We start from the raw sequence: 23,388 nt of genomic DNA on the forward strand, positions 1-23,388 counted from the left end.
TCTTTTCTGTTGTCTTCATTTCCTGGTGTTGTACAGCTAGAGCAAAGTCTTTGGCATAGCAGAATTTTCTGGATGAAGTGTCATGTAGATCAGACAGATACAGGTTGAACATTAATGGTGAGAGAACTTATCCTTGAGGCAATCCATTGTTTAGCTTCCTCTCCTTACTTATGTTGCTTCCAGTGATTACCTGGAACCTCCGATCACTTAGTATCCTGTTAATCAGTCGAACCATTGTTCTGCTGGGTATGATGCAGAGAAATTTGTAGATAAGGCCTTCCCTCCACACAGTGTCGAAGGTGGCAGTTAGATAAACAAACACAACAAATGACTCTGCTTCATTTGGCATCCTGACTCTGTAAAGGATGTGTGAGACAATACTTGGTTGCAGCAACTATGCCCTGGTGTGAAGCCTTCCTGATCAACCAGAGCATTCTGTAGGATAGCACGACTTATTCTGTTATATACTAGCCTTTCAAAAAGCTTGTATCATAAGCAAGGCAGGACAATGGGGCAATAGCTTTCTACCATGTTACTGGGTTTGCCAGGTTTCAGAACAGTTATTACCTTCGCCTTTTTAAACTCTAATGGAATTTGACCAGTTACCAGGGTGTCCGTGAAGAATTCTGCCAGCTATTTCTTAGCTTTTCCTCCCATATGGATCAGGAATTCAGGAGGGATACCATCAAATCCAGGGGCCTTAAGGGATTTGAGGTTCTTCAGTCCAAAGTCAATGTCTGAAACTGTTAAGGGATGGGCATGCTCAGATGAGGTCATGAAACTGTCATCTGATATGTCTTGTATGTTTATTGTCAGCAGGTATTCTTGGGGTAGTAATGATGTGGGAAGTAATTGAGTTTGGTGTTACTTCAGAATTTTTTCTGCATACTTGTGCACTTCCTCCCAGTCTTCTCAGAAGACTCCATGCTTCCCTGCTCGAGTGGGTAAAGTCCATATTTTTGACAGTTTCTGCCCATTTATGCCTCTGAGACATGTCCAAGCTGGACAACAGTTCCATAGCTATCTCTGAGTCACCACTTTGCTGGAAGTGTTGGTACAGTGTTTCACTTTCATCACTCAATCCTGGAACATATTCTTTCTGGTGTTCTCTTGGCACACACTTTTTAACTGTTGCTGTTAGTGCACCAATGAAGCGCTGATAGTTCTTATGTGATGCAGGGATCCAGTGAATGGTCTTATCCAGTTCCATTGAAAACTTCCTCTGGTCAGCTTTCTGGAAATTTCATTGAGCGTGTGGGGTTGATCGTATGACAGGAACTGTGCAGCCAGTTTGTATTATTACAGGTCTGTGTTGGCTGTGAGGAAAGACATATATCACTTTTCTTGTGGCATTGATGGGAAATCCACTTTCATTGCAGGTAACAAAGCATAAGTAGGATTTGAATCCTTGCCCTAAGCAGCTGACCTGAAAGTGCCTTGACCTTTGGCATCAAACACTAGATGAAGATTATTCTCTTCAACCCATTCTGCATGAATGCTCCAATTTTCATCATTTTGAGAGTACTTACACAGTTCATGGTGACTATTGAAGTCTATTATATAAATTGCTGGATGTTCTGTTGCGTGTAGAACAAAATCAGGACTGGCCGATTTGGGTGGTTTTTAAACTTTTGTAATAGTAATACTGTGCATTTGTATGACAACTGTATGTATAACTGCATCCACACTTACAGAAATCACTGAAGCTTCATTTATGTTGTTATGGACATAAGTAGCAATTGCATACACGTCGTAGTAATTTACACCAAGTGCGGGATATCCAGGAATTCGACCTTGTCTTCAGAATATTTATTCGCTGGAAATGTGAGTTTCCTGAGTGATGACACATCGATATTGTTGTCTAGCAAAAATTTTGAAAGCTAGTCACACTTTGCCCTGCTAATGCTTTCAATATTCAGTTGAACGAGTCTGATAGTTGGTCCAATGTTTCTTGTTAATGGGCTCTGAAAACAACTATTTCTGCTATTTCATTGATATGGCATTGCCAGGAGATCCTGTGGATAGTCTGGCTGTCTGTAATCACTGTTGCTCAAGTAGCACCACCCAGGAGGCATGTGTAGGATATTTTAAGTTTAAACCTACAGACATGAGCAATGCTACCTCCCTTTAAGTTGATTAAAATCCGGTTTTTAAACCTACAGACCTTTTTTAAACCTACAGACGTCAGCAACGCTACCTCTCATTAAGTTGATTAAAATCCTTTTTTTTTATTTTAATTTTTATTTAATTTTTTATTTTAAGGTAGAAGAATTGTGAATATAAATGATCCAATTGATGTAAAAGATGCTGTGAACAAGCAATAGTTACTTATGAATAAAAAATCTTGTTACTAAAGCTGACTATACAAGTATTTTAACACAGTTGAATAATTATGTCAGTAATAGCATGTTCTTGTCATGCTTCATCTAATAGATTCATTCCTTTATCTCCACATGCTAATATTTCATTTACTTTAGTCCCAGGGCCACGCCAATTACAACCAGGTAAATGTATTTCAAATGCTAAATTATTAATCACACCATTACCAAAGCCTTTTCAATATTCACTTTCCCAAAATGTATGTGGTAAAGTACTCAAAAATCTAGTAAAATATGGAATTACTTTTGATTGTTACTTATAACAGCATTAAATTAATTAATAACCTTTTTCGTTATTCCAACTCTTTCATTCTAATAATTTTTATTTCCAGCTAATTGTTCCCCATGGATTCCTGTTAATCTATCAATTAATTGACGAACATAATTTTTTTCAATCGAAAAACAGAACATCCATTTATTTTTTCATCAACACTTATTCGATTAACTTCATCTGTATCAAGATAATTAACTATGGAAGGACATATTCTTACCAATAATAAAATTTTGTATTGAAGCACTTTATCCATTAGAATTATTTGGTGGATTTTTTAAGGATTTTATAGAAATAATTTGGGAAAGTGATTTAAGACCAATTTTCACTTAGAGTTCAAGAAAAGATGAAAAACATTCTATTCTTCAACAGACTACTTACAGTGATAATAGTACACTTCCAAAAGAAAGTAAAATTATAGTAAAAAGTATGGAAATCCATGTTCCTGTTGTTACATATGAAACAGAACTTTCGCTTGAATTAGAATAAGAAAGATTGGAAAACCAAAAAATTCCAATTTCTTTCTTAGAAATACAAAAAATTGAATTTGCTGGATTAAATGGAAAAAGAATTATTATAATTCTGCTGAATTTGATGTGCCTTACTGTATTTTCATTGTTTTCCAAACTAATTGAAAAAAAAAATCAGTTAAATCATTATTCTTTATTCAATCATATTAAATTACAAAATATTTTATAAAAAATGGGAGGAATGAAGTTTTTCCTCGACAATTATGGAATCTTGATCCCCCAAATACGTTTTTTAAAAGTTTATGATGCTTTTAGAGATTTTAAAAGAATAACACAATAAAATAATGATTTAAATCTAAATCCATTCAATTTTATTCAGAATTTTCCTATATACACTCCAGGAAATGGAAAAAAGAACACATTGACACCGGTGTGTCAGACCCACCATACTTGCTCCGGACACTGCGAGAGGGCTGTACAAGCAATGATCACACGCACGGCACAGCGGACACACCAGGAACCGCGGTGTTGGCCGTCAAATGGCGCTAGCTGCGCAGCATTTGTGCACCACCGCTGTCTGTGTCAGCCAGTTTGCCGTGGCATACGGAGCTCCATCGCAGTCTTTAACACTGGTAGCATCCCACAACAGCGTGGACGTGAACCGTATGTGCAGTTGACGGACTTTGAGCGAGGGCGTATAGTGGGCATGCGGGAGGCCGGGTGGACGTACCGCTGAATTGCTCAACACGTGGGGCGTGAGGTCTCCACAGTACATCGATGTTGTCGCCAGTGGTCGGCGGAAGGTGCACGTGCCCGTCGACCTGGGACCGGACCGCAGCGACGCACGGATGCACGCCACGACCGTAGGATCCTACGCAGTGCCGTAGGGGACCGCACCGCCACTTCCCAGCAAATTAGGGACACTGTTGCTACTGGGGTATCGGCGAGGACCATTCGCAACCGTCTCCATGAAGCTGGGCTACGGTCCCGCACACCGTTAGGCCGTCTTCCGCTCACGCCCCAACATCGTGCAGCCCGCCTCCAGTGGTGTCGCGGCAGGCGTGAATGGAGGGACGAATGGAGACGTGTCGTCTTCAGCGATGAGAGTTGCTTCTGCCTTGGTGCCAATGATGGTCGTATGCGTGTTTGGCGCCGTGCAGGTGAGCGCCACAATCAGGACTGCATACAACCGAGGGAGGGCCAACACCTGGCATCATGGCGTGGGGAGCGATCTCCTACACTGGCCGTACACCACTGGTGATCGTCGAGGGGACACTGAATAGTTCACGGTACATCCAAACCGTCACCGAACCCATCGTTCTACCATTCCTAGACCGGCAAGGGAACTTGCTGTTCCAACAGGACAATGCACGTCCGCATGTATCCCGTGCCACCCAACGTGCTCTAGAAGGTGTAAGTCAACTACCCTGGCCAGCAAGATCTCCGGATCTGTCCCCCATTGAGCATGTTTGGGACTGGATGAAGCGTCGTCTCACGCGGTCTGCACGTCCAGCACGAACGCTGGTCCAACTGAGGCGCCAGGTGGAAATGGCATGGCAAGCCGTTCCACAGGACTACATCCAGCATCTCTACGATCGTCTCCATGGGAGAATAGCAGCCTGCATTGCTGCGAAAGGTGGATATACACTGTACTAGTGCCGACATTGTGCATGCTCTGTTTCCTGTGTCTATGTGCCTGTGGTTCTGTCAGTGTGATCATGTGATGTATCTGACCCCAGGAATGTGTCAACAAAGTTTCCCCTTCCTGGGACAATGAATTCACGGTGTTCTTATTTCAATTTCCAGGAGTGTATGTCATAAATATGACTAGGAGAATGAATGTTTTAACTACTCAGAAAAAAACAATGAAATTATATTCATTTTTAATGAAAATATGCCTAATAATACAATTGTATATATAATTATTTATGGTAAAAAGGAGTTAACTTATGATTCACAACATAGCATTTTAAGTGAATTTTTTTTTAGATAGATGAATAAAAAATTAAAAGAAGTTATAGAAGTGTTATCTGCATTTTACATTTCCTTTTGAAATATTTTCAGAAAGATACAGAAGACAAGAACAAAAAAATTTTGATTTTCAAAAATTAAGACGTTTAATAAACTTTTAATATTTTAAATCAAAAATTTTTAAACTTTAATTTTTTTAAATAAATTTTCTGTCAAATAAAATCAAAACAACATGAGCATGAATGACTTTGTTAAGTATCTAGTAAGTGAACTTGACAGTTATAGTAATGCTTATGCAGAGGTGTTCAGTAAATTATCATTACTAATAAAAATAAATGTTATAATATTTCAAAAGCTGAAATTTTAATAACTAAAAAGGAACAAAAAGTTTTATTATGTTTAGATGAGTAATATAAAATTACTCTTCCAGATTGTTATACTAAAGGGTGATGATAAATTAGAGAATATTGTTGAATTACATTTTATTTATCGACGTAAAAAAAAAAAGAAAATAAAGATCGTTTGATTCATGTTATTGAATTTGCATAGATTTTAAAATTTTCTTATTTTTTAAAATTTTGTTTTTTGAATATTAAACTTTAATTGAATAAATTTATTTTCTTAATTAAATGAAAATGTCATTCACGAATATATACATATAAATTTTTAAATGGGGGAAATGACAAAACTAAAATCTTGTTTTGTATTAGAGAATTTTTAATAATTATGCTCTTTGGTGCAGAAACCCCATAAATATACTTCCTTCTAACAACACCATAGGGAAGTTTTTGGCATGCTGCATAGCTTAGCGTACACTGGACTCCAAGTAACAGCCAGCTACAGTCATATGATGTGGACTGCAGAAAGATTGTCATGCATGGGCACTTTTATGCTTGACATGCTAGCAGGCATGTTTTTACACCTGTTGCACATTTTACAATACTATCAGCCAAACATACATTTAAATCGTAGGCCCACTGCCATACTGTGCCAGTCAATGTTGTTAGCTAATGATCATTGATCGTTTTACTAAATTGCCAGAGGTCATCACAATACAGTATACATCTCATGAATCAATTGCAAGAATGTCACTGCATGCTTGTTTCTACAGGTTTGTTGTACCACAAGACATAACCACAGATCACAGGAAACAATTTGAAAGCCAGCTTTTCAGTGAACTTCTCATACTGGTAGCTGCAACCACCTCCGCACTACAAGCTACCATCCAGTGAGCAATGGAATGATAGACTGATTCCACCATACACTCAAAACACCTGTAATGTGCAGTTCATATCTTGGTCAGAAGCATTACCACCGGTTCTATTGACATTGAGAACAGCAGTGAAGAAGGACAAGCAGTGCTCACCAGCACAAATGACCTATGGTGACCAGTTGCAGGTTCAAAGAGAACTGATCTTGCCAGTATCCACACAACTAGTCATTCTGGAGCTATGCATCCAGTTTGCGCAACAATTCAGTCTCAGAATGGAGTCCATTCAGTATACCACTATTGTCAGACATAGAGACTGGCACGTTTGTTCATAAAGACTTAGCAAAAATGTCCCATGTGAGCCTCAGGGATGATATCAAGATGTTGAACACCAGAATATTTGCAACCACCCAAGTTAAACTCTAAAACTCTTGATTGTGTTTCTAGCGTGATGGCATAGGACACTTTGGACTGTATTTCAGTCATCAAATGGGGGCATTAAACTAAGTAACTCTCTTTGTACTATTGAAGGGGGTTGAAGACCCACTGATGTTGAATTCATTAAGAGTGCCAGTCGTGAGAAGCAAGTTATTTACCATCACAAGGTTTCTGAGCCCCTCTTTTCACTCTCTCATTGTCACTTACATGAAGTGGTTGTGATTAAAACACAACACTCATGTTACAATGGAAATGTTGACAGTGGTTTGGAGTGTAGGAATACTTTGTAGTTCCAAAAGAAATAGTGCCATACAATATCTACATTTTATTTACCCTTATTATTACATGGTACCACCACCTTGAATAGAAATGTGTGAATGATATCCTTTTTAAACTTTTACAATTTATGTACTGAGTGCTCTTTGTTGTGGATGCAGTGTACAACTCAAAGATATCATTTATCGTAGTAATGTTATTACATAAGCATTCTTAATATTTACCCAGTATCAATCATACTTTTTTTCCATACCAGAATAGTACAGAAGTTGAAAAGGAAAAACTTAAAAATGAAGTCAAGTTGTTGGAGGAGGCAAATACAGAGCTGAGACAAAGACTAAGTGAGATCAATGAAAAATATTTGAAGCTGCTTGAAGAAAATGCTCATCTCAATACAAAAATGGAAACAAAATCTGACAGCAAGAAAAATTTTCCAATGGAGGCTGGTACAGTGTGAGTTATGCTTTTCTCAATTTCTTCTTTATCTACTTTGGTGTTGAATATTTTTTTTCATCTGTGTTCCATGTACAGGGTTTTTCAGGAGGAATGGCAAATATTTAGGTAGTAGTGGCAACTAATTCTAATAATTCATTCCATATAACATGTTTCCAGTTTTTATTGAGTACAGAGATCCAGCTGGTTACAGAGATATTGGTACTCCGTTTGCACTGAAGTTCATCATTTGAAGTTATTTTAAACTTTCCTTTTGAACAGGCCCGAGAAGGCCCAATGGTACTGATTGACTGCCATGTTATCCTCAGCCAAATGGCATCACTGAATGCAGATATGGAGGGGCATGTGCTCATCACATCACTCTTCTGGCCATTGACAGTTTTTGTGACCTGAACCGCTACTTCTCAATCAAGTAGCTCCTCAATTAACCTCACAAGTGCTGAGTAGAGCCCACTTTCCAACACTGTTCAGCATACCCAGACAGTCACCCAACCAAATGCTAGTCAAGCCTGACAGCACTGTAACCTCTACCATTCAATAATAACAAAATTAATAAACTTCATAATCACTGCAAATAATAAACTTAAAAGAACTACAGGTGATTTTATTGGAAAAACTGCCATTGTCAATCACTGAGAAATAAATGTTTGAATGGCAGATGCACTGCTACAAGAAATTTTGAAAATATACTCCTCTGAGGGAAATGTACCTCTGCCTTTGTAGCTGAAGAGCAATGCCTTTGACAGATTACTAATAAGCCATTAGCTTGTAATTTATAGTCTAACCAATTAAGTAGAGTCTCTCTAAGAGTGACTAGCCTTCTCAGTATTGGAACCCTTCAGACAGCCAAACTGTGACAATAACATATATTATTTCTACTCAGATGCTTAAGAAGCAACTTGTTGGTTGTATAAGATGTAACTCAGGTTTCCAGTGATTTCTCCACATTTCTCCACCTAAAATAATATCTGCGTCCACTTCATGTAAGCTGTGATTTTTGTTGAGTTAACCGAATAAAAAATGTAGCCAAAACAGTCAAAATACTTTTTGAACATGTTTATGGCATCATAAAACTGACAAACACCAACTTTAGTACCTGAAAACTGGCATCATACTGGCCCCACTCAGCTACTGTCATTGCCCCTTGTATACCTTCTAATAATTACGTGCTTTTTGTATCAATTCAGAATTAAGATGTCAATCCTTTTACAAAATTGATTATGGAATTTGATTTTACAGATCATTCCCCTGTTACTGATAGAGTTATCATCTCGAAATATTATAATTTGTGTCCAATCTACTTCTAATGTGTATCCATAACAATGTTTTAATTATTCTCATTAACAGTTTTAAAAATATCTACATCTTCATCTACATAGATACTCTCAAAATTACAAAGCCTCGGTATTGTAAAGCAGCTTACATCACAATAAAGGCAAGGCTTCCGGTCCAGATTGTATACCAGTCAGGGTCCTCTCAGAGTATGCTGATACAATAGCTCCATGTTTAGTAATTATGTACAACCACTTGCTCACAGAAAGATTCATACCTAAAGACTGGAAAACTGCTCAAGTCACACTAATACCCAAAAAGGGAAGTAGGAGTAATCCGTTGAATTACAGGCCCATATCACTAACATTGATTTGCAGCTGGGTTTTGGAACATATGCTGTATTCGAACATTATGAAGTACCTTGAAGAAAATGATTTATTGACACATAGTCAGCACGGATTCAGAAAATATCTTTCTTGCAAAACACAACTTTACAGACAAATTTTTTCTAAAAAAAATAGACATGAGTTTGCCAAACAGATAGCAGGACAAACATGGGACTCAGTATACACAGAAGTAGGTGCAAATGAAAAATTCAAAAATTTCATGACATTGTTTAAATTAAATTTTGAAGAAACATTTCCTAAAGTATTATGTCCATTATCAACAGCAGGAAAAAGCAAGTGGGTCACAAAAGGAAGTACCTGAGCTCCATTAAACACAGCCAAACTAATCCTGCTTTCTCACTCTTGTATAAAAGATATAGGAAAACATATAGGAAAATATTGCTTGCAGCAAAGAGAGCTCATAACTCCAAAATAGTGCACTCTGCTGAAAACAAAAATAAGGCAGTATGGAAGATTGTGAAGCAGGAAACTGGTACCAGGAAAATGAATCTGTCAAACTTGAAAATCAAAGAGGAAAGGACTCTAATAAAAGACCCAATATATTTGGCAAACTATATAAATGATTATTTTAGTAGCATTGGAATAAAATTACAGGAAAATTTTCTAACAGCCCCTCAGGTCAAAAAGCCAAATAATGGTGTATCACACTCAATGGTGTTATTCCCTACAACACAGGAAGAAGTCTATAAAGCAGTCAGCAAACTGAGAGACAAAAACTCAGCTGGTCTGGATGAAGTCCCCATTTTTATAATTAAGGACTGTATCAAGAGCCTACTTCCACCTTTAGTTGATATTATAAATCAATCTTTCAAGCAGGGCTACTTTCCAGACTATTTAAAATATGTGAAATTACTACCTCTCTTCAAAAAATGTGATGCAGGAATAATTGAAAATTATAGGCCAATTTCTCTACTATCATGCTTTGCAAAAATATTAGAAACTATTATGAAAGATAGGCTAATGAATTATTTAAATAAATGCAACTTACTGTCTGTTGACCAGTTTGGATTTCGATCAGGGAAAAGCGCAGAATCAGCAACAGCACACCTCACAAAACATATTCTAGAAGCATTAGATAAAGGGAACTACACAACAGGTATATTTCTTGATCTAACTAAAGCGTTTGATACAGTAGACCACAACATATTGTTAAGTAAGTTAGATGAACTTGGAATAAGGGGACTTGTTAACAAATGGTTCCAGTCATATCTAAAAAATAGAAGACAGATAACTGAAATCTCACATATTTCAAGTTGCTCAAACTATATTGTAAAGTATACTTCAGACCCAAATTATGTAAATATAGGTGTCCCACAGGGTAGTGTCCTTGGCCCAGTACTATTCCTCATTTACATAAACGACTTCCCACATAGCATCAAGCATGGACAAACAATGTTGTTTGTAGATGACTCAAATGTTTTAATCAGTGACAAATCACCAGATGCACTAAAAGAAAAAGCCAAACAAACACTAAACAGTGTACGTGAGTAGGCATCCAATAATAAACTAACACTAAATCTTAAAAAAACAAATGCTGTTAACTTCTATGTCTGCAAAAAACCACACTATAACAACTTTAAGTTAAACAATGAAACTATAGAATATGTAGACTACACAAAATTTCTTGGTATGCATGTTGACAGTCAGTTAAAGTGGGAAGAACATATTAAAATACTTAGTAACAGAATCGCTACAGCTTGCTATGCTCTGAGAATTCTGACTGCAGTTTGTGATACTACATGTGTCAGATCTGTATATTTTTCTTATATCCACTCTGTTATTACCTATGGAATAATTTTTTGGGGGGAGTCAACAGTAAAAATATTCAAATAGTTTTCAAATTACAGAAAAGAGCAATTCGTATAATAACCAAGAGTGGCAGTAGGGCTCACTGCCTTGAACATTTCCAAAAGCTGGAAATCCTAACTGTCCCCTGTGAATACAGTTTTCAAAGTGTTATGTATGTAAAAAAAAAATATTGACTGCCTTATGAAAAATTCTTTAGTACACAGCTATGAAACTAGAAACCAATACAATCTGCATCTAGAGAGGAAAAATAAAGTTAAAACTCAGCAGAGCTTGTTGTACAATGCTGTTAAATTATATAATAAATTACCCCAAAAAATAAAAGATATTGACACAATTGGACAGTTCAAAACAAAACTAAAATTTTTTTTATTAAACAAAAGTTATTACGCAGTAATGGACTATCTGAATTAAAACATGTAGTGTAATTAAAGTAGTCTGCATTGTAATACATGAGGAAATCAAAAATTGTACAGTACTATAAGAAAATTACAAATTACACAAGGATATAAAACTAATTTAAGATACCTCAAAAATGTGTGTAAATACAAATTTTATGTGTATAATTGTAGGTATATTGTATAGGATTTTGCTGACGAAATCCACACAATGTAAATTGTTACATGGATTAATAAAGAAATCAATCAATCAATCAATCTATCTATCTATCTTTATACTCATGAAGTAACGAATGCTATTCATAGGGGATGTCAAATTGACTCCATATTTTTAGATTTCCAGAAGGCTTTCGACACCGTTCCTCACAACTATCTTCTAACCCAATTGCATGCCTATGGAATATCACCACAGTTGTGCAACTGGATTCATGATTTCCTGTCAGAAAGGTCACAGTTCATAGTAATAGATGGAAAGTCATTGAGTAAAGCAGAAATAATATCTGGCATTCCCCAAGGAAGTGTTATAGCCCCTCTGTTGTTCCTAATCTATATTAACAATATAGGAGACAATCTTAGTAGCCGTTTTAGATTGTTTGTAGATGATGCTGTCATTTACGTCTTGTAAAGTCATCAGATGAACAAAACAAATTGCAAAATGATTTAGATTAGATATCTGTATGATGAAGAAAGTGGCAGTTGACCCTGAATAAAGAAAAGTGTGAAGTTATTCACATGAATACTAAGTGAAATCCACTAAATTTTGATTATACGATAAGTCACACAAATCTGAAGGCTGTAAATTAAACTAAATACTTAGGGATTACAGCTACAAATGACCTAAATTGGAATGATCACACAGATAATGTTGTGGATAGAGCAAACCAAAGACTGTGATCCATTGGCAGAACACTTAGAAGGTACAATAGGTCTACTAAAGACACTGCTTATACTATGCTTTTTCGCCCTATTCTGGAGTATTGCTATGCAGTGTGGGATCCACATGAGGTGGGACTGGTGGATGACATCGAACAAGTACGAAGGGCATCTCATTATGTTTGATCATGAAAAAGGGGAGGTAGTGCCACAGACATGATAGGTGAATTGGAGTGGCAGTCATTAAAACAAAGGCGTTTTTCGTGTGACAGCATCTTCTCATGAAATTTCAATCACCAGTTTTCTCCTCTGATTTCAAAAACATTCTGTTGGCACTGACCTACATAGGGAGAAATGATCATCATGATAAAATAAGAGAACTCAGGGCTCACACAGAAAAATTTAAGTGCTCATTTTCCCCACACACCAGTCAAGAGTGGAATGGTAGTGCGACAACTTGAAGGGGGTTCATTGAACCCTCTGCCAGGCACTTTATTGTGAATAGCAGAGTAGTCATGTAGATGTAGATGACTTTTTTATATTAAGTGACTTAAGTTGCTTCACTAATCCAAGGATATCTACGTTTAAGTTACTCATGTTGGCAGTTGGCCAGCCAGTGTGGCCGAGCGGTTCTAGGCGCTACAGTCTGGAACCGTGCGACCGCTACGGTCGCAGGTTTGAATCCTGCCTCGGGCATGGATGTGTGTGATGTCCTTAGGTTAGTTAGGTTTAAGTAGTTCTAAGTTCTAGGGGACTGATGACCCCAGAAGTTAAGTCCCATAGTGGTCAGAGCCATTTGAACCATTTGTTGACAGTTGTTCTTAATTCAGAGTCTGGAATATTTGTTTCATCTTCTTTGGTGAAGGAATTTTGTAGGGGTGTATTTAGTAACTCTGCTTTAGCAGCACTGTCATCGATAGTATTTCCATTGCTATCACGTAGAGAAGGCACTGATTGTGTCTTGCCACTAGCATACTTCACTCTGTAGTTTGGTAGTAGTTCTTAACATAAATCCTGTGTCTTTACAGTTGGCACTATCATAATTACTGTCATTTATATATGTATGGATTCCATTAGTGATAAACTGAAATTTCTCTTACTTTATTTTTTACATACACTATGTGATCAAAAGTATCCGGACACATGGCTGAAAATGACTTACAAGTTCGTGGCACCCTCCATCGGTAATGCTGGAATTCAGTATGGTGTTGGCCCACCCTTAGCCTGGATGACAGCTTCCACTCTTGCAGGCATACATGCAGTCAGGTGCTAGAAGGTTTCTTGGGGAATGGCAGCCCATTCTTCATGGAGTGCTGCACTGACGAGAGGTATCAATGTCATTCGGTGAGGTCTGGCACGAAGTCGGTGCTCCAAAACATCCCAGAGGTGTTCTATAGGATTTAGGTAAGGACTCTGTGCAGGCCAATCCATTACAAGGATGTTATTGTTGTGCAAGCACTATGCCACAGGTCGTGCATTATGAATAGGCGCTCGATCGTGTTGAAAGATGCAACCACCATCCCCGAATTGCTCTTCAACAGTGGCAAGAAAGAAGGTGCTTAAAACATCAGTGTAGACCTTTGCTGTGATAGTGCCTTGCAAAATAACAAGGGGTGCAAGCCCACTCCATGAAAAACATGGCCACACCATAACACCACCGCCTCCAAATTTTACTGTTGGCTCGACACACACTGGCAGATGATGTTCACTGTGCATTTGCCATACCCACATGCTGCCATCGGATTGCCACATTGTGTACCATGATTTGTCACTCCATACAATGTTTTTGCACTGTTAAATCACCCAAGGTTCATGCTCCTTACACAAAGAGAGACATTGTTTGGCATTTACCTGCGTGATGTGTGGCTTAAGAGCAGCCACTTGACCAAGAAATCCAACTTTTCTCACCTCCTGCCTAACTGTCATAGTACTTGCAGTGGATCCTGATGCAGTTTGGAATTGCTGTGTGTTGGTCTGGATAGATGTCAGTCTATTACACATTACGACCCTCTTCAACTGTCAGCAGTCTCTGTCAGTCAACAGACGAGGTCGACCTCTATGCTTTTGTGGGGTAAATGTCCCTTCATGTTTCCACTTCACTGTCACATTGGAAACAGTGGACCTAGGGATTTTTAGGAGTGTGGAAATCTCGCATGCAGATGTATGACAAGTGACGCCCAATCACCTGACCATGTTCAAAGTCTGTGAGTTCCTCGGAGCGCCCCATTCTGTTCTCTCATGATGTCTAATGACCACTGATGTCGGTGATATGGAGTACTTGGCAGTAGATGGCAGCACAATGCACCTAATATGAAAAACATATGTTTTTGGGGGTGTCCGGATACTTTTGATCACATAGTGTATTTTTTAGTTTGTAGTTTAGTAGCTTTGTAAATTAATTACAATTCACATTTATAATCACAGTTCACCTTAAGTTGACTTATTCAGATCAATACAGTAATCCAACAATGTTACAATTCAAGCTCTTGTGTGTATGTAATGTCACATTCTTCATGATGGTCAGAATTATAGTTTTTGTTAAATGTTGGGCAATTCTGCCACATTGTTTCTCTTGGTTTAGTGTGAGTTATATTTATATTACTGAAACTGTTTGAGGAGTTTCCTGCAATAATCAAGTCTTGTTTTATTTAGTACCCTTCTGAACTCAGATTTAGTAGATCTTCTATCCTGATCGATACTGACGTGGGCAGAGAAACCATTGACTGTTGGTTTTGCAATATAATGTAATTCTTTAAACTTTTTTATGAAGATATGATCATTGGCTGTTTTAGAGCAATTAGATACCCTAATCGGAGAGTTTACTGTAGGAATTAATTTGAATAATAATGTTAAGAATATTAAAATCACTAGCAATCATATTTTTGTTAAACAAGCTAATAGTGCTGAAAGTGATGCTCAGTATGCACACACTGATACATAAAACACCCTAGCTTCTTGTGGATAGCACTAACTATCTATTGCCTAACAACTTGTTTGTAATATGTAGTGATTTATACAAACCTTCCTCGTGAATCAGTCTATATTTTATTAAAAATCATATCGAAATCCCTACAGTACTGCATGAGATTAACATGGTCATACAAACAGAAACCACAGTGGGAGACTTACATTTATAATATGTGTAGATTTATTATGAAATCCAACTTCTTTACTTATACATCCAGTACAGCACAAGTGAAATGATTAACATCTATGTTCTGAAATGAAAATTTCTGGTGAATGTTGAAAGTCCTTGTTTCTCGATTTCTGCTCTGTCATATGGGAGTGGATAGTATGTACCCATATGAAACTATGAGTTATTGTAAATAACCTGTAAATTGATTGATTCCACATCAGTATTATACACTGCATCATGGAAATGATCCATGGAACTTTTTTCCCTAAACGCCATACAGCCAAACAGAACAAGCAAGTAGTTAAGTAAATATAGTAAGGAAAGTTCAGACAGAACATAAATACAAGACTCGAACTCGGGACCTTTGCCTTTCGCGGGCAAGTGCTCTACCAACTGAGCTACCCAAGCATGACTCATGCCCCATCCTCACAGCTTTACTTCTGCCAGTACCTCGTCTCCTACCTTCCAAACTTTGCAGAAGCTCTCCTGCGAACCTTGCAGAACTAGCACTCCTGAAAGAAAGGATATTGCAGAGACATGGCTTAGCCACAGCATGGGGGATGTTTCCAGAACATTCTGGAAACATCCCCCAGGCTGTGGCTAAGCCATGTCTCCACAATATCCTTTCTTTCAGGAGTGCTAGTTCTGGAAACATCCCCCAGGCTGTGGCTAAGCCACGTCTCCGCAGTATCCTTTCTTTCAGGAGTGCTAGTTCTGCAAGGTTCGCAGGAGAGCTTCTGAAAAGTTTGTAAAATAGGAGACAAGGTACTGGCAGAAGTAAAGCTGTGAGGGCGGGACGTGAGTCGTGCTTGGGTAGCTCAGTTGGTAGGACACTTACCTGCGAAAGGCAATGGCATCGAGTTCGAGTCTCGGTCCGGCACACAGTTTTAATCTGCCAGAAAACTTCAGATCAGCACACACTCCACTGCAGAGTGAAAATCTCATTCTAGAATGTAAATACTTTAGCAGTAAAGGAGATCATTCACCAAGTGGTGGTGGTGGTGGTGGTGGTTAGTGTTTAACGTCCCGTCGACAACGAGGTCATTAGAGACGGAGCGCAAGCTCAGGTTAGGGAAGGATTGGGAAGGAAACCGGCCGTGCCCTTTCAAAGGAACCATCCCGGCATTTGCCTGAAACGATTTAGGGAAATCACAGAAAACCTAAATCAGGATGGCTGGAGACGGGATTGAACCGTCGTCCTCCCGTGCTAACCACTGCACCACCTCGCTCGGTCATTCACCAAGTAGCAGATGCATTCAGTCATCATAGCATAAAAAATATGTCAACTTTGCTATATTCGTGAAGAAATCCTTTAAAGTGCTAGAGCGCAATTAGACATATATATCGTGCGCTCTCTCTCTCTCTCCTCTCTCTCTCTCTCTCTCTCTCTCTCTCTCTCTCTCTCTCTCTCTCTCTCTCTCTCTCTCTCTCTCTCTCCCCCCCCTCTCCTCCCCCCCCCCTCCCTCCCCCCCCCGCCCCACCCCCCCTCTTGCGCACACAATTGCACAAACCTGTGCACCTAAACTCTGCCAGTCAGACAAATACTGCCAGTATTCCAATGTGGCAGGTGTATTGGGATGAGAGGCTGTGTCGGATGACTTGGCTAGACTGAGAGATAGGTAACAAGCAGGCAAAGGGGTTGGAGAGGGGTAACTAGCAATTCAGAGGGAGCTATCAGGTTTGCAGTATAGGAATGCCAGAGTGAGGGATGGAAGGTTCAGGGACTAGACACGCAACACAGGGTGCCAGACCCAGTGAGTTTGTACAGAGCATGATGAAGATGTTATGGATTTGGAGGGAGTGACAGGGCAGAGGAAGGAGAAATTGTGTGGAGACAGTGGGCTAGGGGAGACAGGCCAGAAGGATTACAGGAGCAAAAATGTGTTGCAAGGATAACTCCCATCTACATAGTTAAGAAAACTTAGTGCTGGAGGGAAGGATCAAGGTGGCGTGGGTTGTGGAGCAGCTATTGAACTTACGCATGTTGTGCCAAGCAGCCTATTGTGCCACTGGGTAATCCATTCTGTCCTTGGCTACAGTTTGGTGGGGCTCATTCATTCTGGTGGACAGCTGGTTGGTAGTCATGCCCACATGAAACACTGTATAGTGGTTGCAACAGAGCTGGTTTATGGCATGGTTGCTTTCACAGGTGGCCCTTCCTTTGATTGGATAGGATAAACATGTGAGAGGACTGGAGTAAGATGTGCTAAATGGGTGAATTGACCAGATGATGCTCCTGGGTTTTCCACAATGATATGACTCCTGTGGCTAGGAGTTGGGAGTGACAGTGGCATAGGAAAGGATCAGCATATTGTATAGCTTATACGAGTGATGGAATACCACTTTAGGAGGGGACAAAAGTATGGTGGGTAGGATGTCCCTCATTTCTGGTCATGATGACAGATAATCAAACACATGGCAAAGGACATGGTTCAGTTGCTCCAGTCTAGGACAATACTTGGTGATGGGCTGGACATTTATTTGCAACTAATTCTTAGAGGTGGTTGGATGATTAGTGGGGCATTAGGATATGAAAGGGGAAATCTATTTGTGGACAAAATTTGGTGCGTAGTGCCTGTCTGTGAAGGCCTTTGTGAGATATTCAGCATATTGGACAAGGGAATTCTCATCACTTCAAATACACCATCCGTGGGTGGCCAGGCTATATAGGAGCAATTTTTTGGAGTGGAATGAGTGACAGCTGTCAAAATTCAGGTACTTAGTGGGCTTATTATGGACAGATGTATGGAAGGGGCCATCAGAGAGATGGAGGTCAATGCCCTGGAAGTTGAAACATTGGGCTGGAAGGGACCAGGAGAAGCAGAGGGGAAAAGATGTTAAGGCTGCAGGAAAATGAGGATGCGGTGTCTTGGCTCTGGGCCCAGATCATGAAGATTTCATTAATGAATCTGAACCATACAAGAAGTTTGGCATTCGGGGTTTTGGGAAGCTAGGATGGTTTCTTCTGGATGGCCCATAAAAAGAATTGCATGGGAGGATGCCACGCAGGTTCCTGTGACCATGCCACAGATTTGTTTATATACCTTCACCTCAAAGGAGAAGCAGTTGTGTGTGTGGATATGACTGGTAAGGTGTATAAGGAATGAAGTAGTGGGTTTGGAGTTGTAAGGACTGAGGGAGAGGTAGTTTTCAGTAGCAGCAAAGCCAAGGACATGATGAATATAGGTGTATAAGTAGGTAGCATCAACAGTGTTGAGTAGGGATCCAGTTGGTAATGGGGTGGGGATGGTTGAGAATCAGTGAAGGAAATGGTTTGTATCTTTCATAAGAGATGCTAGACTATCGGCAATTGGGTAGAGGTGTTGATCGACATGAGTGAAGATCCTTTCAGTGGGTGCACAGCAACCACCTAAAATGCAGCATCCAGGATTGTAGGGTGCATGTAGGAAGAATGTAGGTGGGTGTGCTGGAGGTTCAATGGAGTGAGGACAGAGATGGAGTCAGGGGAGAGATTCTGCGATGGGTAGGGATTGGGGCTCTAATTTATGTTCATTCAGAATTATTTGCATTTTCTATTTAGGACAGTGATAAGTTAATGAAACAACTTCTTTGATTTTTCCAACACCACCACACCATCAGTAAACTGTATACACTCCATCCCTTTGCCTTCTACACACAACCCTCTCATTCCTTCAGTGAACTCTTCTATGGTCTCTTCCATTAGATCTTAAACAAAATAGGTGAAAAGTAACATCTATGAATAACTCCTCTTCCAATTCTTATTCACTCTGTTAGTTCTACACTAAATGTTACTTTGACATTTTGCTGAAGGTATAACACCTTAACCAATTTTATTTTTCTCCTCTTGATACTGTATTTTCTTAGGATAAGCAAGAGTTCATCCTACTCTCTCAAAAGCTTTCTCAAAATCCATAAACTCAGCATAAATTTCCTATTATTTTCAACATAGCAACTCTCCTAGTATTAAATTGTAACCCCTCTTCTGAAACCATGCTGCTCTTCTCCCATGATGCTGTTCTGCTTGCTGTACATCCTTAAAATCATCATTCTCACTAAAGGCTTGATTGAATTTAGTATCAGCTTAATGTCCAATGTATGCTGTATTTTGTTGTGTTGTTTTTCTTTTTCAAGGGGTAGCAAGATTGATTCCAAGAAATTGCTGAGGCACTCTCTCTTTGAGTATTTGTTGTTACTGTTATGATCTTCACTCTGAAGAGAGGTTTAGTGGAGCTCTCCACATCAGTCTTTCCTACACAAACCTCTTCATCTCTGGATAAGTACTGCGCCTGCAGGGGATGGACACAAATGTGGAAACAGCAAAACCCCAGCACTTTATACGCCTAATACAACTTTGGAAACCTCTTGGCATTCAAAACAGTTTCCAGTCATCTCAGAATGGATAAATATAGGCCCTGTATAGCTTTCAAGAAATCTTATACCATTATTCCTGCAAAATAGTGGCAATTTCAGGTAACAATGATGGAGTGGGTAACCATAACACGCCCTTCTCTCCAAAGTAGATTGCATAGGCTTGATAATATTAAGATCTGGTTACTGTGGTGGGCAGGGGAGATGTGACAATTCATCCTCGTGCTCACAAAACTTGTCCTGGATGGTGCGAGTTGTGTGAACAGGAGCCCTGCCATGGAACACAGAACCACCCTAGGGGAGAAAACATTGTACCATGGGATGGACTGGGTTCCCCAAGATGGTCACATATTCCTTGATAGTAATGCAATCTCATTCAGAAACCATGGGGCTCATGGAATATCATGATGTGGGTGCCTAAATAATCACCAAACCCCCACCATGTTTCACTCTTGGGATGTTAATTCAGCTAGACCTGGAAACAGTATGAAACAAGACTCATCTGACCAAATGACTACCTTCCATTGTTCCATAGTCCAGACTTTATGGCTTTGGCATCACATTTCCTGTTAAGGGCATTTGCATCACTGATTAGTGGTTTTGGAATTACAGTTCACTCTAAAGTTCCTTGCTTATCGATCTCCCTTTACGTTGTTTTGGTGCTGACAAGATTTGTGAATACAGCATTCAGTTCTTCAGTGACTTTTGCAGCTGTTGTTCTCTTATTTTCTCACTGACCATCCATTATGATCACTCAGCACACATTTTTGTCCATGCTGTGACTTAGCAGATGATGTTTTTCTGTTTCTCCTGTATACAGTATAAATCTTCAGCACAGGGCCTCCTGAAATACAACACTTCAGCTTTCATTTTTATGGAAGCACCCACCATATAAACACCAACAATTTGTCCACATTCAAATTCACTTAGCTGTAACATAATACAATCACAACTACATGAACACTGTTTGACAATGACTGACACTTGAAATGTACTTAGGTCATTGCAGAGGTGCTTTTTGTGGTCAAATACAACTGCATACCCTGCAGGCTTGTCTAGCATCTGCATTTATGTTCAAGCATACATATCTCACAGTGTTTCCATATTCTTGTCCATCCTCTGTCCATCCATTTGAACTTGCTTACTGTATTCATGCCTTGGTCTTCCTCCATAATTCTTATCCCACCCACACTTCCCTCCATTGCCAAACTGATGATTCCTTCATGCTTCACAAAGTGTCTATCGACAGATTCCTTCCTTTAGTCAAGTTTTGACATAAATTTCTTTTTTCCTCTAATTCTATTCAGTATCTACTCATTAGTTAATCAATCTACCCATATAATCTGTAGCATTCTGCTGTAGTACAATATTTGACAAGCTTCTCTTCTTTTCTGAACTCCTAATCACCCACTCTTTGCTTTCGCGCAAGGCTACGTTCCAGGCCAGTACCTTTAAAAAGACTTCCTAATGCTTAAATTTATATTAGATGTTAACAGATTTCTCTTTTTTGGAAATGCTTTTCTTGCTGTAGCTACTTCAGTGATCATCATTTATTTTGCTGCCCACATAGCAAAACTCATGTACAACTTTTGGTGTCTCATTTCCTGTTTTGATTCCCTCAGCATCACTTGATTTAGTTTGACTACGTTCCTTTACCCATGTTTCATTTTTGGTGAATTAATCTTGTTAGCCCCCCTCAATGTGCCATCCATCCCATTCAACAGCACCACCAAGTTCTCTACTGTCTCTGACAATATTACAATTTTGTCCAAAAACTGAGAACAGGGAGCATTGTCACTAACACATTTATTAACACACAATTTGAAAAGGACTTTGGACAAATTGATCTGATGCTTGAATTGAAAAAGGAAACAAAATTCTTCTGAATATTCAACAAAAGGTTAACCTCTTCTTGAAGTGTCCAGGCCCAAAGAACAAAATTTGTACATTCCTAGCATGAAATTCAGACAACACTTGTAACAAATAAAGGGCAAAGTCTGTACCCTGACACATGATGTGTCCTGCTTTGGTTCTGAGCTGAAATCTGTGTCCAGCATGTGATATGAAAATTTGTCTAAGTTTAATAATCACGACTGAAAACTTTTCCAAGGCCAAAAGTGTCATTCTGAGCAGGATCTGTCCCCAGAAGTGTGACACCGAAGGGCACAATGTTGGCAGTGAGTAGCAGACAAATCGGCAGGAGCAGCAGTGACTCCGGAGACAAGCATTAGTCTTCAGTGGGTGAATTAACGGCCTGTTGTGTCCAGAGCATGGTCTTAAATCCTGGCTGCATGGATGACTACAACTTTCTTATTGGCTGTTTCCCTTGTTGATGGATGCCCCAACATAGTCCGATTGTCATGAGCCACTGACTGCTGCATGCATCAATTGCTGGTTTGATGTGACCCTCTGATGCCATGCAGGCTGATTCCTTGCTGCAGTCTGGAGTTTGAATAATGGCAGTGGGCCATGGACAGTTGGCTGTCAGAGCTTTATGAAGGGCATGCAACAGCAATTGGCAAACCTCATTTTTTTTATTTCTTCTTCCTGAACTTTAATTTTCTTTCCAGATTTCTCCTTGGTTTCCTGTACTCCTTGCTCAAGTTAAGATTGAATAACATCAGGAGAGGCTATGGGTACTGCTTCCTTTTTGTGTCCTTCGACTCTTACAACCACAATCTGGTGTTGTGACAGTGCCACGACATTTAACAGTGCCGCCACGACAGTACGCGCAAATGGCGATAGAGTCGCTCCGCAACTCGGCTGAGCGCGGGAGCGCCACCTAGCTACGAACGGCGCTGGCCGCATGTCACGGCACGGCAGTCGAATAAGAGATACTGAGTTGTTATCATGTAACGAGCTATTGTTTCTGAGTGAGTGTGTTTGAATATCCACGCAATTATTGGTGATGAAAGGTTATAACACTTTTTTCACCAATAATTGTGTGGATATTCAATCACACTCACTTAGAAACAATAGTTCGTTACATGATAACAACTCAGTATCTCTTATTCGACTGCCATGCCGTGACATGCGGCTGGTGCCGTTCGTAGCTAGGTGGTGCTCCCGTGCTCAGCCGAGTTGCGGAGCGCCTCTATCGCCGTTTGCGCGTACTGTCGTGGCGGCACTGTTAAATGTCGTGGCACTGTCACAACATCTGGTTGCTGTAGAAGTTGTTGATAAACCTTCACTCCCATTTTATCCCTACTACCTTTAGAATTTCAAAGAGTGTATTTTAGTCAACATTGTCAAAATATTCCTCTAAATCTGCTCTACATTGCTCCAAAGCCCAAACTGTTCTTCACAGAAGTTGAATTCTACCAGTTTTTCCATTCTTCTATAAATAATTAATGGTGGTATTTTCCAGCCATGACTTATTAAAGTGATAGTTCAGTAATATTCACACCTGTCAGCACCTGCTGTCTTTGGAATTAGAATTATCACATTTTTCCTGATGTCTGAGGGTATTTTGCCTTTCTCATACATCTTGTATACATTGCTCTCACAAGGATCTTAATAATTCTAAGGGAATGTTGTCTATTCCAGTGGCATTGTTTTGATTTTGGTCTTTTAGATCTCTGTTCAATTCTTCTCACAGTATCATATCTCCTACCTCATCTTCATTTACTCCCTCTGCCTCTCAACAATATTACCTTTAAGTTCATTTCCCTTGGATATC

At 39.4% G+C, this 23,388-nt stretch overlaps 1 protein-coding gene across 1 annotated transcript in view; it reads left to right on the plus strand.

Annotated features, from left to right (window-relative positions):
* Nucleotides 1-23,388, plus strand: part of LOC124556410 — a 243,278-nt gene that overhangs the window by 78,628 nt on the left and 141,262 nt on the right. Inside the window, exon 3 of the mRNA XM_047130370.1 lies at nucleotides 7,271-7,467. Within this exon, the coding sequence (XP_046986326.1) occupies nucleotides 7,271-7,467 (197 nt within the window). The remainder of the gene's footprint in view (nucleotides 1-7,270; nucleotides 7,468-23,388) is intronic.

This window comes from Schistocerca americana, chromosome X (assembly GCF_021461395.2).
Source record: "Schistocerca americana isolate TAMUIC-IGC-003095 chromosome X, iqSchAmer2.1, whole genome shotgun sequence".
In the NCBI taxonomy this organism is placed as follows: domain Eukaryota; kingdom Metazoa; phylum Arthropoda; class Insecta; order Orthoptera; family Acrididae; genus Schistocerca; species Schistocerca americana.